At 33.5% G+C, this 17,570-nt stretch overlaps 3 protein-coding genes across 4 annotated transcripts; 2 read left to right on the top strand and 1 right to left on the bottom strand.

The window, feature by feature from the left end:
• The first annotated feature begins 1,590 nt into the window (after positions 1 to 1,590).
• LOC113227904 (pyrimidodiazepine synthase-like) lies at positions 1,591 to 4,296 on the top strand. 2 transcript variants are annotated; one of them, XM_026460993.1, is made up of 6 exons: positions 1,591 to 1,606; positions 1,686 to 1,814; positions 2,158 to 2,325; positions 2,725 to 2,882; positions 3,546 to 3,788; positions 4,035 to 4,295. In XM_026460993.1, coding segments are annotated over exons 1-6 (837 nt in total). In that variant the 5' UTR covers positions 1,591 to 1,605; the 3' UTR covers positions 4,173 to 4,295. The 2 variants fall into 2 exon arrangements, with proteins under 2 accessions (XP_026316778.1, XP_026316777.1); XM_026460992.1 differs by lacking the exon at positions 1,591 to 1,606 and having other exon boundaries at positions 1,631 to 1,814; positions 4,035 to 4,296.
• A 300-nt stretch (positions 4,297 to 4,596) lies between these two features.
• On the bottom strand, positions 4,597 to 10,968 carry LOC113227917 (DNA replication factor Cdt1). Its single transcript, XM_026461008.1, has 3 exons — positions 10,297 to 10,968; positions 6,639 to 6,753; positions 4,597 to 6,013 (listed from the first exon to the last, which is right to left on the bottom strand). The coding sequence occupies exons 1-3, from the start codon at positions 10,833 to 10,835 to the stop codon at positions 4,847 to 4,849; spliced, it is 1,821 nt and encodes a 606-aa protein (XP_026316793.1). The 5' UTR covers positions 10,836 to 10,968; the 3' UTR covers positions 4,597 to 4,846.
• Positions 10,969 to 12,678: 1,710 nt separating this feature from the next.
• On the top strand, positions 12,679 to 14,873 carry LOC113228065. Its single transcript, XM_026461204.1, has one exon. The coding sequence runs from the start codon at positions 12,909 to 12,911 to the stop codon at positions 14,871 to 14,873; it is 1,965 nt and encodes a 654-aa protein (XP_026316989.1). The 5' UTR covers positions 12,679 to 12,908.
• Positions 14,874 to 17,570: the final 2,697 nt, after the last annotated feature.

Genomic DNA, 17,570 nt, shown 5'->3' with positions numbered 1-17,570 from the left:
TACAACACACATTTTATCAATGTAATAAATATTTCAATATAACTTCCTGTATAAAAATCCTTCTCATCCGTGTAAGACCATCTATCTATCCATATGTAATTAATAAATAAATCTAAATAAGTATTTTGTTAACGTCATATAAACTTTGTTGTACATGAATATATCATCATCACCACCGTCAACATTTAATCATCATGATCACTATTATCATTCATCATCATCATCATCATTGTCAGCATCATTACCATTCACATCATCATCACAATCATTGTCATCATCACTACAATCGTCATCATTGTCATCACCATCATCGACACCACTGTCACCATCTAATTGTTATGTTTCAAGTAAATGTTTGGCTTAAAGTAACTACTTGACTTAAAAGTAGACAAGAATGAGAGCGACATTAATGGTATTTGAATACATTTTTAATTGTCAAGTGTGTAAAATATGCTGGACCGTTATAAAAGTGCATGGATTTTAAAATTCCCTTTGTCTAAATAATGTACAATAAAGTTTATAAAATTATTACTTAATACTTATTTAGATAGATTGCTTTACATGAATGAGAACGATTTAGTCACTAGCGCTGAACTTGGTATTTGAGTCGATTTTTTGCTAAAACGGAGATGCACAGGTTACTTCACTGTGTACACTCCAATCCGACAGGAGCCCCTTCTCACGTGCGCGAAAGGTGAAGGTGATGCGGTGTGAACTTTTATTATTAGGAGGCTTTTAATTGAATTGACACTAATGATAAGAAAAATTGAAACACATTTTGTATCCCCAAGAAAACATGTTTGTTTATAATAAATTGGAAAGTTACGGTATGTATTCGACATGTAAGTTATTAGAGTTTATCCTCGATGAGAAATACTGCGATTTAAACGAGTGTTTAATTTTTTTCTTTTTTTCTCAAAATTAGGGTGACGTGAAACCGGCTCCCATGAATGAGAAATCGCCCACTTTTTTAATTTTTATTTATTATTGTGACGTAGTAAAGTAGTATTTTTATGTGTAACACAGACTAAGTAAGCAAGCAATTATATTAAATAAATAATGCTTAGCATTCATGTAATAACATAAAACTTATTGAAAGGGACAAATTTTTGGAGGTTATCTGAAAACGACCCAAGTACATGCAGACGGATTATTTTTTTCTACATAGAAAATGATTGAAACTATACTGTAAGTAACCCACGCACATTACATTTTCGTATATTTTGAGATAAAAAATAAAATGTATATTTCTCCATACAAAAAAAAAAATTCTCCGAAACTATTAACTTTTTAAGAAATTATACAAGAATAAACGTTGTTAGGAATGTTATTATCTATCATATAAAATAAAACCTTGTTGGTACAGTAAAAATTACAGTTGTTTGGTTTTCACCAAAATGAATTTGCCGCCAAAAAGGTCAAGGTCATCGAATGAACAATAAAACAAGAAAGAGTTGTTGCACGCAATTTGTATTTTACCTTTAAACATTTATTGACTAATCATCTAGTAACAAAATAATATTAAAAATTTAGGGTGATATAGAAATAAGTGCCTGTCATTGTGATATGAGTGTGAGATAATGGTTATATGAGTTTCAATAGATAAGTGAGTGAATTGCATGATTTGATAAATAACTTATACAGTATGATTCTGTCAACACTTAGTTTCGCCGTGCACATTCTAGTGTCGTCGTTCAGGGTGTTCACACCACTAACTCAGGTTCTCGAACTTGTGCTACCTTATCGCAACATGGGCTCTAAAGCGTTAAAAGGAATTAAAAAAATTAATTTCAACACAAAGCATCTCAAGAAAGGTAAGTGAAACGAATATTTTTATAATATTATATTTGTGGTATTCGACGAAAAGCAATCTTCTGCATAGAATTATGTAAATTCGATAATCTAAATATAGCCTGTCTGCCTATATACATCATGGATTTCGAAAACTGCCTTGACGACAAAACTTAGCGCCTTCTTTTTAAAATTTCTATAAATAATGAATGTCTCGTAAATTTTTGTAAGGCGCTTACAATCACTGTTAGCCATTTAGCAGTTCTTTTTTGGTGACTAGAAGAAACAGTGGTTGTAGAACATGTAGTTGATTTCATTTTCATATGTTGTTGTTATCTGTTGATAATATATTTGTATTAACTTTAGGGGATCCTCTTCCGCCATTCAATGGGAAATTGCGCGTCTATAACATGCGGTACTGCCCTTATGCCCAGCGGACTATCTTAGCATTGAACGCCAAACAGTTGGACTATGAAGTAGTTAACATCGACTTGAAAAATAAGCCTGAATGGTTGACAGCAAAAAGTTACTTCGGTAAGGGAAATTAATCAAGGGACGATTCAAATAAAAATAGTCAAGAGCACATCAAGTTTGATACTTTGGACTTTGAATAGTTCTTTTCGTAAGTGACATACAGTTGAATTTAAATCTGAGTTTTAAGTGCTCATAACCTTGTACGAGTGGGCTACAATTAAAAGAATAGTTGTCTCAAAATTATTAGTTGAAAATTATATCACGTAAATTCTTGTGAAACTTGCATAAACTTCAATTTGCAGTTTAAAATGGGTCTGTAAATCTAGCCTGCGCCCGAATGTACTATGTAACGTTCATATATTTTAAATATGAGTGTAAAGATAAATTTCTGTTTAAAATTATTTATTGTATATTACGGTGACTCTAAAATGATAAATTTTATCAAATTAATTTTTATAGCGAAGGTGCCATCGCTAGAAATTGCAGAGAATGTTTGCATTTACGAGAGCCTTGTGACTGTTGAGTACCTGGACGAAGTGTATCCTCGTCGCCCACTGCTGCCCAAAGACCCACTGAAGAAAGCTTTTGACAAAATTATCATTGAAGCTATTGGACCTGTGAGTATAGTTTACAATGTGTTTTAATATGTAACTTTTTATATGGATTTCTGGGCAATGTTTGGAATATCAAAACAACTTTAATGACTGTGTGCATCGTAAAACGGAGACAGCCTTAATAACTTAAACCTTTAAATAGCTTACCTACTATACTTTGATACTTACCTTTTAGTAGCAGTAGAGCTCCTTGTGAAAGAGCTTGTCTAGGGAAGTCTTTTTCTTCTTTTAAAAGCTATGGTTCCATCGAAATAAACGATGATTTCGCACATGTCAAGTAAAAATGACTGTGCGGTAGTTTTGTAAAAATATGACTTCTACTTTATAGTGTTACGACCCCATCGATACCATATCGGTAAACCCGCCCAAGCCAAGATGAAGAACGAGAATGCCACATTTATTTTTATAATATCAAGTGACGGGACTAACAAATTACAGGCATATGAGACTTATCAACGTATGTCTCAGGGTGACAGGCGCAGTAGCAGTGTCCCTCAGATCTTTGCGCTTGCTCTGAGTAGCACCTCTGCAATTACTATGGATAGGCGTGTCGCTTAACACCAGGCGCACGACTTGTACGTCCGTTACTTGTTATAATAAAAAACCTGTAATACCTGTTACCGCAGTTAAAAATGACTGTTTTTATTAGCATTGATATTACTCCAGGTGCACACTTTATTCTACAAGTTAATAATGAATCCGGAGAGCCTTACTGAGGATCATATGACAGCGTTCCATAAGGCTCTTACATTTGTAGAAGAACAACTCAAAAGTCGTGGCACCAAGTTCTTGGACGGCGCGGAGCCGGGCTACGCTGATTATATGATCTGGCCCTGGTTCGAGAGATTGCTGGCATTTAAGGAAAAGGACGACAGGGCTACGATCGATGGACAAAAATACAAACTTTTGGTAAGAATTTTGTCGTCATTGATACAATGTACGTTCTACGATAATTTTGAATATATCATCGACGCACAGATTTTGTTATATCTATTAGCCCCTTACTGTAAATTCTTTACAATTTAAAGGAACTGCATAAAAATGCTGCCGCGTCTTAATCTTCTTTACTTCCCTATGTGATGAATTTTAAAACTGAAATCTTTATAGTAACACAAATATTTTAAAGACCAATAATCTAATGTGTAATTATTACAGACGAAGTATATAAATGATATGCTGGAAGATCCAGCTGTGAGCCAGTATCTGGTGCCCAATAATATCCTGTTCCAAGTCATGGAAGGCTATCAACCAGGAAAAACTCCAAACTATGACTTACTTCTGGAATCTGAATAAATAAAGTGACATTATCACTATATTTCTTATTGTCATGTATTATAAATATTATGATTTCACAGAAAATGCCTCTTTTCAAGCGTATTTACTTACAGCTAATAATATTCTATAATGACATACAATTGTTACAACTTCTATGCATATTTATATAAAATTATTTAATAAATTTACCAAACTGTTTGTCAGTATTTATTAATAAAAACAGTTAAAGCATATGCAATGTTTTATTTGTTTAAACTACCACACAATAAAATAATAAAAAAAGGAAGTCACATTACATTTACTATACTTAATAAAAGTAAACTAAAATAATGTAAAATGTCTTACACAAACACTTCATATTTTTTATGAAAATTATATGACAAACAGTAATCTCTACATAGATTTAGAAAGTAAAGAATGGACATGTGTAAATAAAATTATGTCATCACGAAATGATTTTAGCTTAGTTTGTAATAACGATAATAGAAAACAAATTTAATAGGTACACTAAAATGTCCAAATATTGAAGTATGTTTAATTAGTTGTTGTATATAACAAATAATTGAGTTATTTCCGTTTAATATATTATGAGAATGTGGTCCATTTCTAAATAACTAATAAAGTATGAAACTAAAGATTAAATAACTTACTCAGTCTTGATCTTGTATGTCAATCTACCTTATTTGGTTTAATCATTCTTTATATTTTTCTGCCAATGCTTCCAACTTGCTAGTAATTTTATTTAAGTCCGCATTTTTGTCCAATTTTAGATATGCTGTATTTCTAATATTATGGAGTTTTATATACTCTGGTGTTTCTTCACCAAGCTTTTGAATATCTCTTTGCAAATCACTTGCTGATACTTTCGATTTGAAACTGCTCTCCAACTTGGAGAGAATAATGTTTAATGCTAGTACATTCTTTCTCTCTGTTACAAATATGTTTCTCAATGTTCTTGCTAAATCAGGCAGACGGCTGTAGATCATAAACTTCTCGTCGCGTTGCGATGACCTGGTCATTGCTTCAATGGCCTTTGCAGCCTGCTTAGCCTTTACTTTTTCAAGCAAAGCGGCCGGTAAGTTGCGAAGTGCAGGATTTATAATATTTACTACACTAGTAGAAGGTTGATGAGTTTGTGTAGCAACATTTGTGATTGTTTTGCTGTTGTCCATACCAGTTATCATCTTTTCTTGCTCAGTCAATCCTCTGGCTTGTGCTTGTGCTAATTTTTCTAAAGCTCTTTCCATTTTCGTGTTACATTTGAATAGTTCACGCGCCTTTGAGAGAACATCTTGAGCAGAGGACAATTTCTCCATGTTAGGGATTTCAGGAAGTTTAGCACATTCAACTTCTGGAACCTTTTCAATTTCGAATTCTGGATGCCAACGTGTTAGCTTATCATCTGGAATAATCATTGGGGGATCGAGAGTTGCCAAAAATTGGGCATGATGTTTCTTAGCCAATTGGAGTAAAGTATCAAAAAAGTATCTCCGTCTTTCCAACAGGACACTTGGATTCATTGTTTTAATATCAGAGGGGATATTTGGAGATATTACAAGCTCATATGTTTCTTTTTGTGCAGATGTAGCAAAATTTTTTCCCTTTCGAATCTCAAAATTATAGAAATCAGGCACTAGTTGCTTAATTTGTGCCAAGTGCTTTTCAGTGAAGTTTCGTTTAAGCATTTCTTGCACTGAAGTTTTGAGTTTGTTGAATGTGATCTTTTCATCCCTGTTGTAAAGTAACGCCACGACGGTCTCCATGCCACGGAAGAGCTCAGCTAGGATTCGATACTGATGAGGCAGAGGAAGACTTGTTGGTGATGAGGCCAAGGATGCATGGCGAATGTATGCCGGTACCTAAGTGAAGTAAAAAAAAAAGAAATAATAAAGGAGTACAGTACTGTAATTGTTACCATAAATTCATCTTATATGTTGTTTATTACTAATTTATTAAATGACTAATAGTTATACATTTTGAACATAAAAACTATTTTACGTAAACAGTATTTGACGCCTATTCCAGTACATCACAGAAGCCTAAAAAATAACATGATGTGACATAGTGCATTTACGATTTTAATTAATTTTATACAATAAAGATAATTTATATAAATAGTATATTTTAATGTTTATATTTCAAAATCGAAGTTCGAAACCATGGTGTGACCAGGAGGCTGAAAGTCTGGCAGGACCAGTGAGCGCATTCCACCTAGCCAAAGACAGAGTGTAGTGGAGAAGATTGATTGATGGTGTACTTGATCAAAGACACGATCCTCAGCAGTGAGGGACAGACAGATGAGGAGAATATTTAAAAATCAGCCAATTAATTAATACAATTCATAAAATGCGAAGTCTTAATGTGATGATTAATCATAATTTTTGTTGGAACATCTTTTTCAATTATTTTTTGTAATTTAAAAAATATGTAAAGGTAGTCATAAAAACCTATAATCATTGAGATATTTATTTAAATTTTTCTCACCTTGCTTGGACTCTTGATGGGACTAATAATGACCTTCCTCGGGGAAATGAGGTATTGAGAGCAAATTTCTTTCTTAGGAGAAAGTTCTTTTTGAATGAATGCTTTCTTGCTTGGACTGAAAATAATAAAACCATTTATTAAATTGTATTAATATAAAATATGCATTGAAAAAGAAAGAAAGTTAGAAGCAAGATACTTTTGTGTAAGATAGATTTCATTTAATTTTATATTTGATTAGTGTTTCATTATAGTGTTAGTCTATAAGATATGTGTTTATAATAATATGTATAATCCTGGTCTATGTAACCTGAGTAGGAATAAAAAAAAAAATTGTAGGTAAATATGAGGTAAATGCTTAATTTAACCCTATGGAAACAAAACAGTTTGATATTCTCCATGCATAACAGTACATAACTATGTATATTAGGTTGGTCTGCACCACAGATATATATCTAGATATGTATAAACATATCTAGATTTGATGAGATTTACCAACCAATAAAAAGGGACCAACAAATCTAGACAAAATTCTTTTTCGAATTTTGTTATAAATTGTTTTTAATTTCGTTTCAGATAGATTAAATTAAGATAAACAAAGTATTGTTCTCACAATTTTTTTTGTGAACGTCACGCTGCGGCGTTTGGCATGTTTACACAGGGTGGACTGTCGCCTTCGGCAGACCATTACACCTTGTCAACCCACTGTTTACTCCGAGTCCACTGCTGCCTTTTCGACAAGCGCAATCGGCTGATGAAGGTGACACACAGTGGGGCCGAAACCCGAAAACGTGATCAAAATTATTTTGTATCATCATTACAGTCACAGGACGTCCACTGCTGAACATAAGCCTCCCCCAAAGAATTTCACAACGACCTGACCTGCGCCGCTTGCATGCAGCGGATTCCCGCAGCCTTTACCAGATCAGTGCACCTTACGAATGATCCTTCCGGTACGCGGTCGCCACTCGAGAACTCTTCGGCCCCATCGGCCATCTGTTCTGCGAGCAATGTGCCCTGCCCATTGACACTTAAGATTTGCAATTCATAGGGCTATGTCGGTTACTCTGGTTCCTTTGCGGATATCGTCATTACTGATTCTATCTCGCAACGAAACTCTGAGCATAGCCCTTTCCATTGCCCTTTGGCGACCTTGAGCCTTCTTATGAGGCCCATAGTGAACGATCACGTATCAGTGCCTTAAGACATCATTTTGTACTTAACTATAAAAGTATTTATTTATTATTAATATAACATGTTTTAATGCTCTTAAACTACTTTTATATATCATTATGTTTATAGGTATTATATATTCAATTTTATAGGTATTATTATATATTATAAGTAAAAATGGCAAAATTTGGAAAAAAAAGTTGCCATTTTTATTTATTTTATATAATATTTATTTAGAAACATACACCTCTGGTGTTTTTTTAAATGGGACAATATGGTGTAATCCGAAACCATAGAAGAGACATGGAAACTGTTTTAGGAACCAAGTCTTTTTTGTGAAAACAATTTTGGCATAGTCAATTTTTTGGTCAAGTGTGAGTAGTTCATAAAAATTAATATAGTAGTTCATAATAATAAAAATTTATCAAATTTTTTTGTGCTAATCATCTCAGCGTGTATGGATCATTTCATTATATGGGACGAAAAAGATCGGGACAGCCGAAATTGGTCAAATTTCATAAACTATTTTTCATACAAAATTAATATAATTTCCTTTTTTTAATGCTAATAGACTCAGTTTCTTATAAGCATGATTTCATGAAAACGCGTTTTTTTTATTTCTGCTTTTTTTAATTTTACTTATTACTTACTCAAACTCATTTGAGTTGTGTATTTTTATATATTCATTTTATTATTTATATTACATATAATACATGTATTTATGTTTTGTAGAATTGCTTGCATTCAGAAAATCTGATGAAGGTCAGCCTTGTTAAGAAATGCACTGAAATATTTATTAAAATGCATGTCAGTCTTTCTCTTTTTCTAAAAACATTTTGCAGTACTAATTACACTGTCTCCATTTTAAAATAAAATAGTCTTTAAATATCGATCTTAACTCTGGAAAGTGTTTTTCTGGGCAGCTAATTTCGAGAATTAAGTATTCTCTTCCAACTTCTGTACTTTTCTTAAAATATTTTTTTCAGGAAAGTTAAAAACTACATTGCATAGTTCACCTTTCTGGATAATTAAAAACAGTGTACCTTAAAGGAGAAAGGCACTCATATTGGTTTATTCATAAACTCGCATAATTATATTATCCCTATTCCATATTGTGACTAAATATATTTTGGTTTTGGTACTTACTTTGAACCCGTTTTGAGGCCTTATTGATCCACAAAATAAATAAACAATTAAACTCCTTATTAATAAAATTAATTGACTTTATAACAGAAAATAAATGGAATTAGGGTTCTTTACTACCATAGAAGTAATGCAAAAGTAAAGGAGGTTTACACAAAACATTAACAAATAAAATTCGACATTTGTAACTTCAATTCCATAGAATATTATTATATTATTTTTTATTATATTATTATATTTAATTCTACCCCATACTTTGCTAAAGTGGTCCCAACCGCCCTCGAGTGAGTGTTGAAGTGTCCTTGGGAGGCGGTAGGGGCCTCGGAACCAATTGGGGGGCATTGATGCTGTCCAGGGGGTGCTACCGCAAAAAAACCTGAATTGTTTATTTAAACTACACTACAAACATAATTTTTTACTTGCGATTTTTTTTGTTTTAAGTTAATATAAAAAATGTGTTTCAATTATTTATTGTGGTGGTGGGCATTGAAATTTTTTTATCTTGCCTAAGTGGGCTCACCAGCCACAAAGTTTTAATAATAATAATAATAATAATATATAATTGGTTCTCGAAAAACCACTGACTGATATTACATTGATATTCAAAATAATAGCTTGAAATATTTTAGTATAAATACTCATAACTTCTGAAAGCAATATTTTTATATTTTCTGTCACGTTTCCTAATTCTGCAAATTTGTTCTCTTATTTTATAAACACAATGGATAGTATTTAATAGCAACATATAGCAAAATTTATCAAGATTATGATTATGTAACAATTGCCCCGAAATGTCTCATTTTTCGACTTTTGAACACGTTTTGCGGTACTGATGTTTTGATCACTGTGCGGTGCAGTCGATGTGCTGTTTATACCGAGTCGACTTTTGCCTTCGCCCGAAATTACCAATTCATTAAATACAAGTTTACGTACAGAAACACTACTAATAGTACAAAACTGATTGGGTTTGTAGGCATTCTTCAGCCCCTAGTATGCGCATCGTGGTGGGAGCCAGCCGCTGACTAGTTGAAGCTTGTTTGAACGACTGATGCTCGCCAAAGGCAAATAAGGTGCCCATCAGTGATACTTACTTGACCTTGGCAGCATCAAATAACTCAGTGTTTACACCAAGAAGGTTGTCGTTTTCAGTGAGCAAGCGAAGGCAACTAGTCGACCTAGTGTATATGAATAGAAAAATAAGCATGAAATCTCCACAACTTTGTTAGAGCAACTAATGCATGAATGGGTCTGGTCTGATTAGCATCAACAACACAGGCAATTTTGGTGGCACCTGCAGTTGTGGCTGCCAATTCCTCGATGACAACATTTGGTAATAAAAACTAACCTTGAAGGTACTTCCACATGAATAGATTTAAATTCCCTAAGGTTTTTCTTGTCACTGGCCTCTTTCAGATCCTGTATACCCTTGCTGAGGCGCTCGGCAGTCGCTCGCAGCTCCGCAAGCCTCGAGCTGCCTGATAACTTTTTTCGAATGTCCCCTAAGCTCAATTCTTTACGAGCAGAATTCACATTTGCAACTTTAGGCAGCTCAGTATTATTAGAGATATTAGAAGTATTCTGTTTCTTAGCAAAAACTTTCACATCTTTCTGCTCTGGCACATTTTTGGAGGGACAGATTTGAATCGTACAGTCGTGTGTGGTAACGGTGTTCTTCAGACCATTTAATTTAATTCCATTGGGCACTGCAAATGAGTTTCTTACATCCTTGATATTACATTTTTGGACGATAGTTTTGCGCACAGGTCTGGAGCCAGTTCCTATGTTTTTTTCGATATGTGCGATTTTTGATTTGGACCCAACTATGTCTTCGGATGCAGGTCGTTTTCGGCTATTAAAGAACGAAGTAATCGATGTTTGAGGCATTTTAACTTATTTCAAGTTTGTATCGTACAGCAAACATGAAATATTTTTTTGAATTATTGTTATTATCACTAAATTATAACAAAATTTACTCTGGTGTAAGAGAATTTATCTTTATTTTCCCTCCAAAATGAGCACTCGCTAACTCGCTACACGCGCATTAGATAACCGTCAAGTAATGTCAAAATTGTCAAATGTCTTTTTTTTAAATTTAGAGATTCGGCTTGGATACAAGCCTTTTGAGCCAATCGGGATCCTCCATAGATTTAGTATATATAAATCTATAGGATCCTCATTAAATATTTTCCATAGGGGTTCTACAACCTTATGTTTTTACTTTCTCTTAAATAACTTAGTTCTCTTGTATGGGCTTTCTAAATAGTCTTTTAAGCGGCGGTGGTCAATATTTATGTTTTCACTGTGACATATTATCACACTATTGTCACTTTGGACAAAAACTTTGAATTCGTAATTATTGGAATTTTCAGGATAAACTCTTTTATAATTTGATTTAAAATAAGGAACATAGTTCTATCTTTCTTCATCACTATTTCTTTCTTCGTATTTTCTTCATAATATACTTAAAATATAGTTAATCTTTGTAAAAAAACAGACAGAAAAAGGACAGGCTAAGCTCAAAGACCATACTACCTCGTCTTCAGCGAATGTCATTTCTCACTGTCAAACGGTTCAATATTTTTTTATTAAGCCGTGAGTATTAGCACTTTAACACAAGTTAATTGTTGTTGTAGTAATTGATGTTACTACGATCATGTTCATAATTACGGCACATTGAACCAAAGAACAGAATTATATATGAGTTTTTATAGACAGTTTTGATTATATAATAAATGTGTTTTGCTAACTAGTAAGTACGGACAACGGCACATCAGACTACACGTTTTTGTTCGAAAATCGCCTCCATTGCAATGGAACAAGATACGTCAATGTGTTGATGTGCTGATGTGTGTACATAAACTATAGATTTAGTATATACTAAATCTATGACATAAACTGAATATATTGAGAGCAAAGCAATTAATATTATTATCAACAACTATAGTTTATCCGTAACTGTTAAGGACAGGCGTGTAGCTTACCATCAGGCGCACGACCTGTTCGTCCCGTCACTTGATGTTATAAAAAAAATGTTTGTTGTAAAGGGAATTCAACATAACATAAAATAACAACAAAAAAATGTATCTTGTATTTAAACTTTTCATACAACTTGTTATAGGCGAGCAAAGCTTCATATTAAACTAATTAAATGAAGAAAAACCATGGGAAGAATATCCGCACTGCACAGTACATTGGTAAATTCATAGACTTAGTATAGAATTATAATTTTACAGATATATTTATGTAAAAAGCTTTTGTGGTAGTGCTTTTAGACAGCTAAAAATTTAAATAGGACTTACATGTGAAATGTACAATTCTGCGAGTTTTCATTTTTAGATGAGTTACATCCGGGCACTGAACACGTTACCATGACTAATAAACGTCCGTTTAACACTATTTCACATTTTAAAACCAATTATTTTTCAAAAATAAACGAAATTTATTTCGTTGTCAGCTGACCCTAGGTTCATACAGGCTCATAGCGTATAATGAAGTAGTCTCGTCTACCTATCTCGCTCTAACATACGTGTATACTAACGCTCTTTCACCTGCATTGCCAATCTATGGGTACCTATATAATAAATCTATGGGTAAATTTTTTACTTTTAAAAATGATAATTTTTTTAATTCCTCGTCTTTCAGTTGCCAGATTGCCAGATTCGTCATATTGTTAAGTCAAACTCCGTTAAAAATCAAGTAAGTCATGACTTCATGTCGTTGTAGCCCCGAATGAAATTACGAATCCCATTTAAGTATATGTGGGCAATGTAAATAAAAGTGCCATTAATTGATACGACAAAATTTAGATTTTGCCAAGACATGCGGAGATTTTCATGTGTAAATAGTACATAGTAATTATTGCATCCTGGAGTCAAGTCAGGAGTTAAGTCATCCCATAGGAAGTGGTGTTTTCTTTGATAATTATACATTCATAGACATGTATCATAGAAAATAATTATGTCTGTGAAAAATATACAATCAGCAACACCATCAAGACTTATAAACAGGCCTGATAATCGCGAGGGTGGCGAAGAGATTGAAATTACTGCTCAAATAACTGTACCTCTTGACGGTGGCTGGGGTTGGGTCGTTGTTTTCGCATCATTTTTCAGCATTTTTATCTTAGATGGAGTGTCTTATACATTTGGCGCTCTACTTAACGATATATCTCAAGATCTGAAAGTTTCGAATTCACCAGTAGCTTTAATAAATTCCACATCAGTAGCACTGTATTTCATAGGGAGCCCGTTGGCATCTGCTCTTATTAATAGGTATGGGTTCAGGGAGTGTGCGATGTGTGGCTCAGTTGTGTGTACTTTTGCTTTATTAAGTTCATATTTTACCACTGTATACGTGACGTTATTCATTTTTTATGGTATTATCGCTGGATTTGGATATGCTCTCATAAATATGTCGTCTTCATTGATTGTGGGATTTTACTTTGAGAGGTTACGCTCTGTGGCTATGGCGATAGGAACATGCGGATCGAGCGTTGGTGTTATGACACTATTTCCTGCAAATACTTACCTAGTAAAACTAGGCGGATGGCGTACTGCTACATTGCTACATTCAGGATTTTTCGCAATAACATTTTTTCTGGGGCTAACTTATAGGCCTTTGCTATCTGTTCAAGTAGCAAAGGCTAAGGAAGACGTCCCTCAGATACGAACCGTGACTTACCTGCCGAGCGTGATGAGTACGGCAGCAGACCGGAGTGGAGCTCGTTCGTCGCCATCATACGCTAAAACAGACAACCTTCTTCCAACTGTAACAGAACGACTTTTTAACGCTGTTTCTAATTTAAATTTTCCGACTGTAGCTGCTGTTGTGGAAGCAGATACAGAAACTGAACTAGAAACGCCTGGACCATCGACTGCAGGTGCATCAAGGACTACGCTTGCTCCGCTTAACCCAGACGTAGCAAGTTCTTCTAAACAATTAAAGCAAGTGCAGTCTATTGTATCGAAAAATAGTGAAAAGATTGAGGTAATATCAGATAAACAAGAAGGAGGAAAACAAGCTAAAGATCGTACGAGCAGTGTTCTTCATTGGAATCGGCATGTTACTGAGTCTCGACCTTTGTATAGAGACGATGTCTTCTATCAAGGCAAAATAGAAGATCTACCAGCTTACAAAAAAAGCAAGATGGACACAAAACGAGAATCGAGAACTGGCTTTGAATATCAAATGGCCGTGTCGCGAGCGTTGACAGTACAAGACATTCAAGACAAAGGGAGAGTGATGACTACGGCTATGAGGAGAGTGCTCGCAACTATGATGGATCCAAGCCTTTTGAAAAAATGGTCCTTTATATTGCTCTGTAGTAGTGGGTTTTTAACATATGTAGGGTTTTTGGTACCATATGTATATTTACAGGACCGAAACTTACAAGAAGGAGTAGACCCGATGCACTGTGCACTGTTCGTTAGTGCAATCGGTGCATCAAATGCGGTAGGTAGGTTAGTGTTAGGTCTGCTTGCCAGTAAAATCGATCCTTTAAAATTATTCGCATTTGGATGTTCAGCTGCAGGAATAAGTACAGTCATATCTGGTATTTCCTACCACGTATACTATCAATATACTTACTGCATTATTTTTGGATTTTTTATAGCTGGTGTTGCTGTTTTAAGAAGTTTAATTTTAGTATCATTATATGGTTTAGACAAATTAACTAATGCCACGGGAATGATGTTAATATTCTTAGGTATAGGGAATTTAATCAGCACACCGATAGCAGCTTTAATAAAAGATAATTATGGGTATGCAATTGCATTTTATGTAGCTGGATTCTTTATAACGTTAAGTGGCCTTATTTTGATACCGGTAAAAACAATCTCAATGATGGAAGAAAAAAGAGAAAAAGGAATAGAGACAAAGAAAAAAGGCAAAGAGAAAGAAAAGGCAAATGAGAAAGTAAAATAGAAAAGAAAGATGAATATAAAAATAGAAAGAATATTTTACGAGCCGAGTGGTGACCGAGCCTTGGTCGACCAAGGCCAAAGGCCAAAGGCCACACTAACGTGGCATGTTCAAATTACTTCACGCTACCTTTGATAAAATTTTTTAATATGAAGGAAATGGCATACAATTAAAATTAAATTAATAAAATATGTAAAGGAAAAATCGAAACAAGGCATTTTTTAAATTTTCCGTTTCGATCAGCGTCCAGCCACCACCCGACTAGATGAGGGAAGCGCAAAATATAAGTAGTCCAGTGATGTAAAATAATAGGTTTCAAGTTTTTAGAATTTAGACTTAGTGTTTTTTTTTATTTATTCATTAATTTTTCACGTAAATAATTTAAGAGTCCATACAAGAAACATGTTTAAATTTCAAGTAGGACGTTTTTGTATTGTAGTTATTTAGTGCTATCTATATAGGTACGCTATGTAAAAAGGATAGGAATAAAAATGCCACATTTTTATTTTTTATATTTTATTAGATAGATTACAGATTTACAATTGTACGGTATATTAATAAAAACAATAAAGGGTACATCATCTGACAGTTATATTATGTATACATTAGAATAAGTTCTAATTTATTATGTGACATCCTTTTTAGCACATGAAACCAAATAACTTTTATTACTGAGGCCCTTTTCAAATTGTAAAAGATTTCGCGATTTTAGAGAGGTCCTCATAATAAAAAAATAATTCCACATAAAATATACTTTCAGTATCCAATCAGAGGGCTTTTTATTAATATTATACTTAGATATATTTATATGATCCCAGACAGTACATACACCTGATACATCTGAGCATAAAGTGGCAGGAGTGAGCATAAATGAGGTACTATGTAAGCAAACACGTAGATGCATAAGAAAATCAGATAACATAAGTGTAACCCTTAGATCACCTTAGGATAATGGCTTTTGTATCTTCTAACAAAATACATTGAGATAAGCCAAATTTCAAAGGATGCAATACCTTTAAGTTTTTCTTACAATAAACGACTCGAAGATCATTATATCGAATTTTGTCTGAAGTGTAAAGACATGTGGGCCTTACTTATTATTATAATAATAATTTGGTGTGTTCTAATGGAAGCTTCTAGAAGACCACGGTTCTACCCTCCAGGTTCTTGACATTTTATTACTACACTAACAATATAATTTTTTTGGTACAATGAAATTAGTACAAATAACTGATGACTAATTTATGATTTTATGTTCTAAGACATTTAAGGTAATATTTTCAGAATCGTCGTTTTATAGTTCTATACAATGATGAAGTTCTAAAATAACTATTGTTATTTTTTATTTTTACAATTTTTTTTCCGGATTTGAATCGCGTATATTTGTTTTTTCAAACCAACCAAGGTTTCGGGCCCTTTACAGGTTCCATGGTCACGGTTAACTTCACGGTTAACTACGTATTCTTTTTCACTTTGTTTATTATTCACTGTTAAATAGTATTTAATTTTATTGAGCATTACTAATATCATGCTTATTTTTAGGTCCACCTTCTCTCCCAATAATAGGAAATTATCCGGCTATATGGTGGAAAAGGAGGAAATTGAATTACAATCACGATATTTGGAGCGAGTGGGCTCAAGAATATGGAGATTTGATTGGTTTAAGATTCGGCTCCAAAAACGTTGTTGTCGTCTCTGGAAAGGATATGATTAAGGAAGTATCTTCGAGAGAGGTCTTTGAAGGGAGGCCTACTGGATTCTTTTATACGTTTCGGGGGCTAGGGAAAAGACGTGGTAGAGTATCATCGATCGTTTAATTATTTTGGATTGCTACAGTTACAGTAATTATAGATTAACTTTGCGATTTAAACACAAAGTTCTCGATTCAAGAACTCCGAATATGTTCAAATTCATATGCAGTGTTACTTTAACGTCTACGTCGGATCATTAGCCCCAAAGACGGTGAGTTCGCGTTGGGGCACCGTAGCAAATTAGGAACCGAAATGAAATTTACTTTATATCATAAGTACAGTCATATACACAAGAAACCTGACCCGCCAAGCCGATTTACTGACCTTTTGGTTCTGAGCACAAAAATGCGGAGAAAATTGTTAAACAAACTTAATCATTAACTTGTAAGCCGTTAAATTTATTTTGGTGTGACTCCCTGGTCGTCTCATTTGTGAATGACATTGTAAGAACGTTTTGAAGCCAATTTGATCTTTAAGGTATAGTACTTACTAAATACAGAATACAAATTTCAACCAGCTTTAGTAAAGCCGCCGTGGCCAAGCGGTATAGGGTTTGCTTTGCAAGTTAAGGCAAGCACATAGAGAAAAGATTGTTTAATGAAACGAACATACTAAAGTTTAAATTACAACTTGCTAATGTAAATTGGCACGAAGTTATAGCACCAAATGGAGATATAAACGAAAATTATAACGCATTTCATAATAAATTAATAAAAACTTTAAACAATTGTATACCTAAAAAGAAAATAAAATTTAGGACTGGTTTTAAAAAATATTGGCTTACAACAGGTATAAAAATATCTTGTCGAAATAAAAGGTTACTAAAAATATTGACGTTACATTCTAATAATAATAAAAAAAATACTACAAAAAATATGAAAAACTCTTAATAAAGTCAATAATAGTAGCTAAAAAATTACAATATATAAACAAAATTAAAAATTCATCT

This window comes from Hyposmocoma kahamanoa, unplaced genomic scaffold (assembly GCF_003589595.1).
Source record: "Hyposmocoma kahamanoa isolate Upper Pololo Valley unplaced genomic scaffold, ASM358959v1 220, whole genome shotgun sequence".
Lineage (NCBI taxonomy): Eukaryota > Metazoa > Arthropoda > Insecta > Lepidoptera > Cosmopterigidae > Hyposmocoma > Hyposmocoma kahamanoa.
This window is presented reverse-complemented; position numbering and strand designations above follow the sequence as displayed.

Excerpts from the sequence above, each read along its gene's own strand:
- LOC113227904 (XM_026460992.1), top strand. The coding sequence starts at position 1,646 with ATGATTCTGTCAACACTTAGTTTCGCCGTGCACATTCTAGTGTCGTCG. Across the intron at positions 1,815-2,157 it reads CACAAAGCATCTCAAGAAAG|GGGATCCTCTTCCGCCATTC; the intron begins GTAAGTGAAACG and ends TATTAACTTTAG. Across the intron at positions 2,883-3,545 it reads TCATTGAAGCTATTGGACCT|GTGCACACTTTATTCTACAA; the intron begins GTGAGTATAGTT and ends ATATTACTCCAG.
- LOC113227917 (XM_026461008.1), bottom strand. The coding sequence starts at position 10,835 with ATGCCTCAAACATCGATTACTTCGTTCTTTAATAGCCGAAAACGACCT. Across the intron at positions 6,754-10,296 it reads CATGTGGAAGTACCTTCAAG|TCCAAGCAAGAAAGCATTCA; the intron begins GTTAGTTTTTAT and ends TATTATTTTCAG. Across the intron at positions 6,014-6,638 it reads CCATCAAGAGTCCAAGCAAG|GTACCGGCATACATTCGCCA; the intron begins GTGAGAAAAATT and ends TACTTCACTTAG.
- LOC113228065 (XM_026461204.1), top strand. The coding sequence starts at position 12,909 with ATGTCTGTGAAAAATATACAATCAGCAACACCATCAAGACTTATAAAC.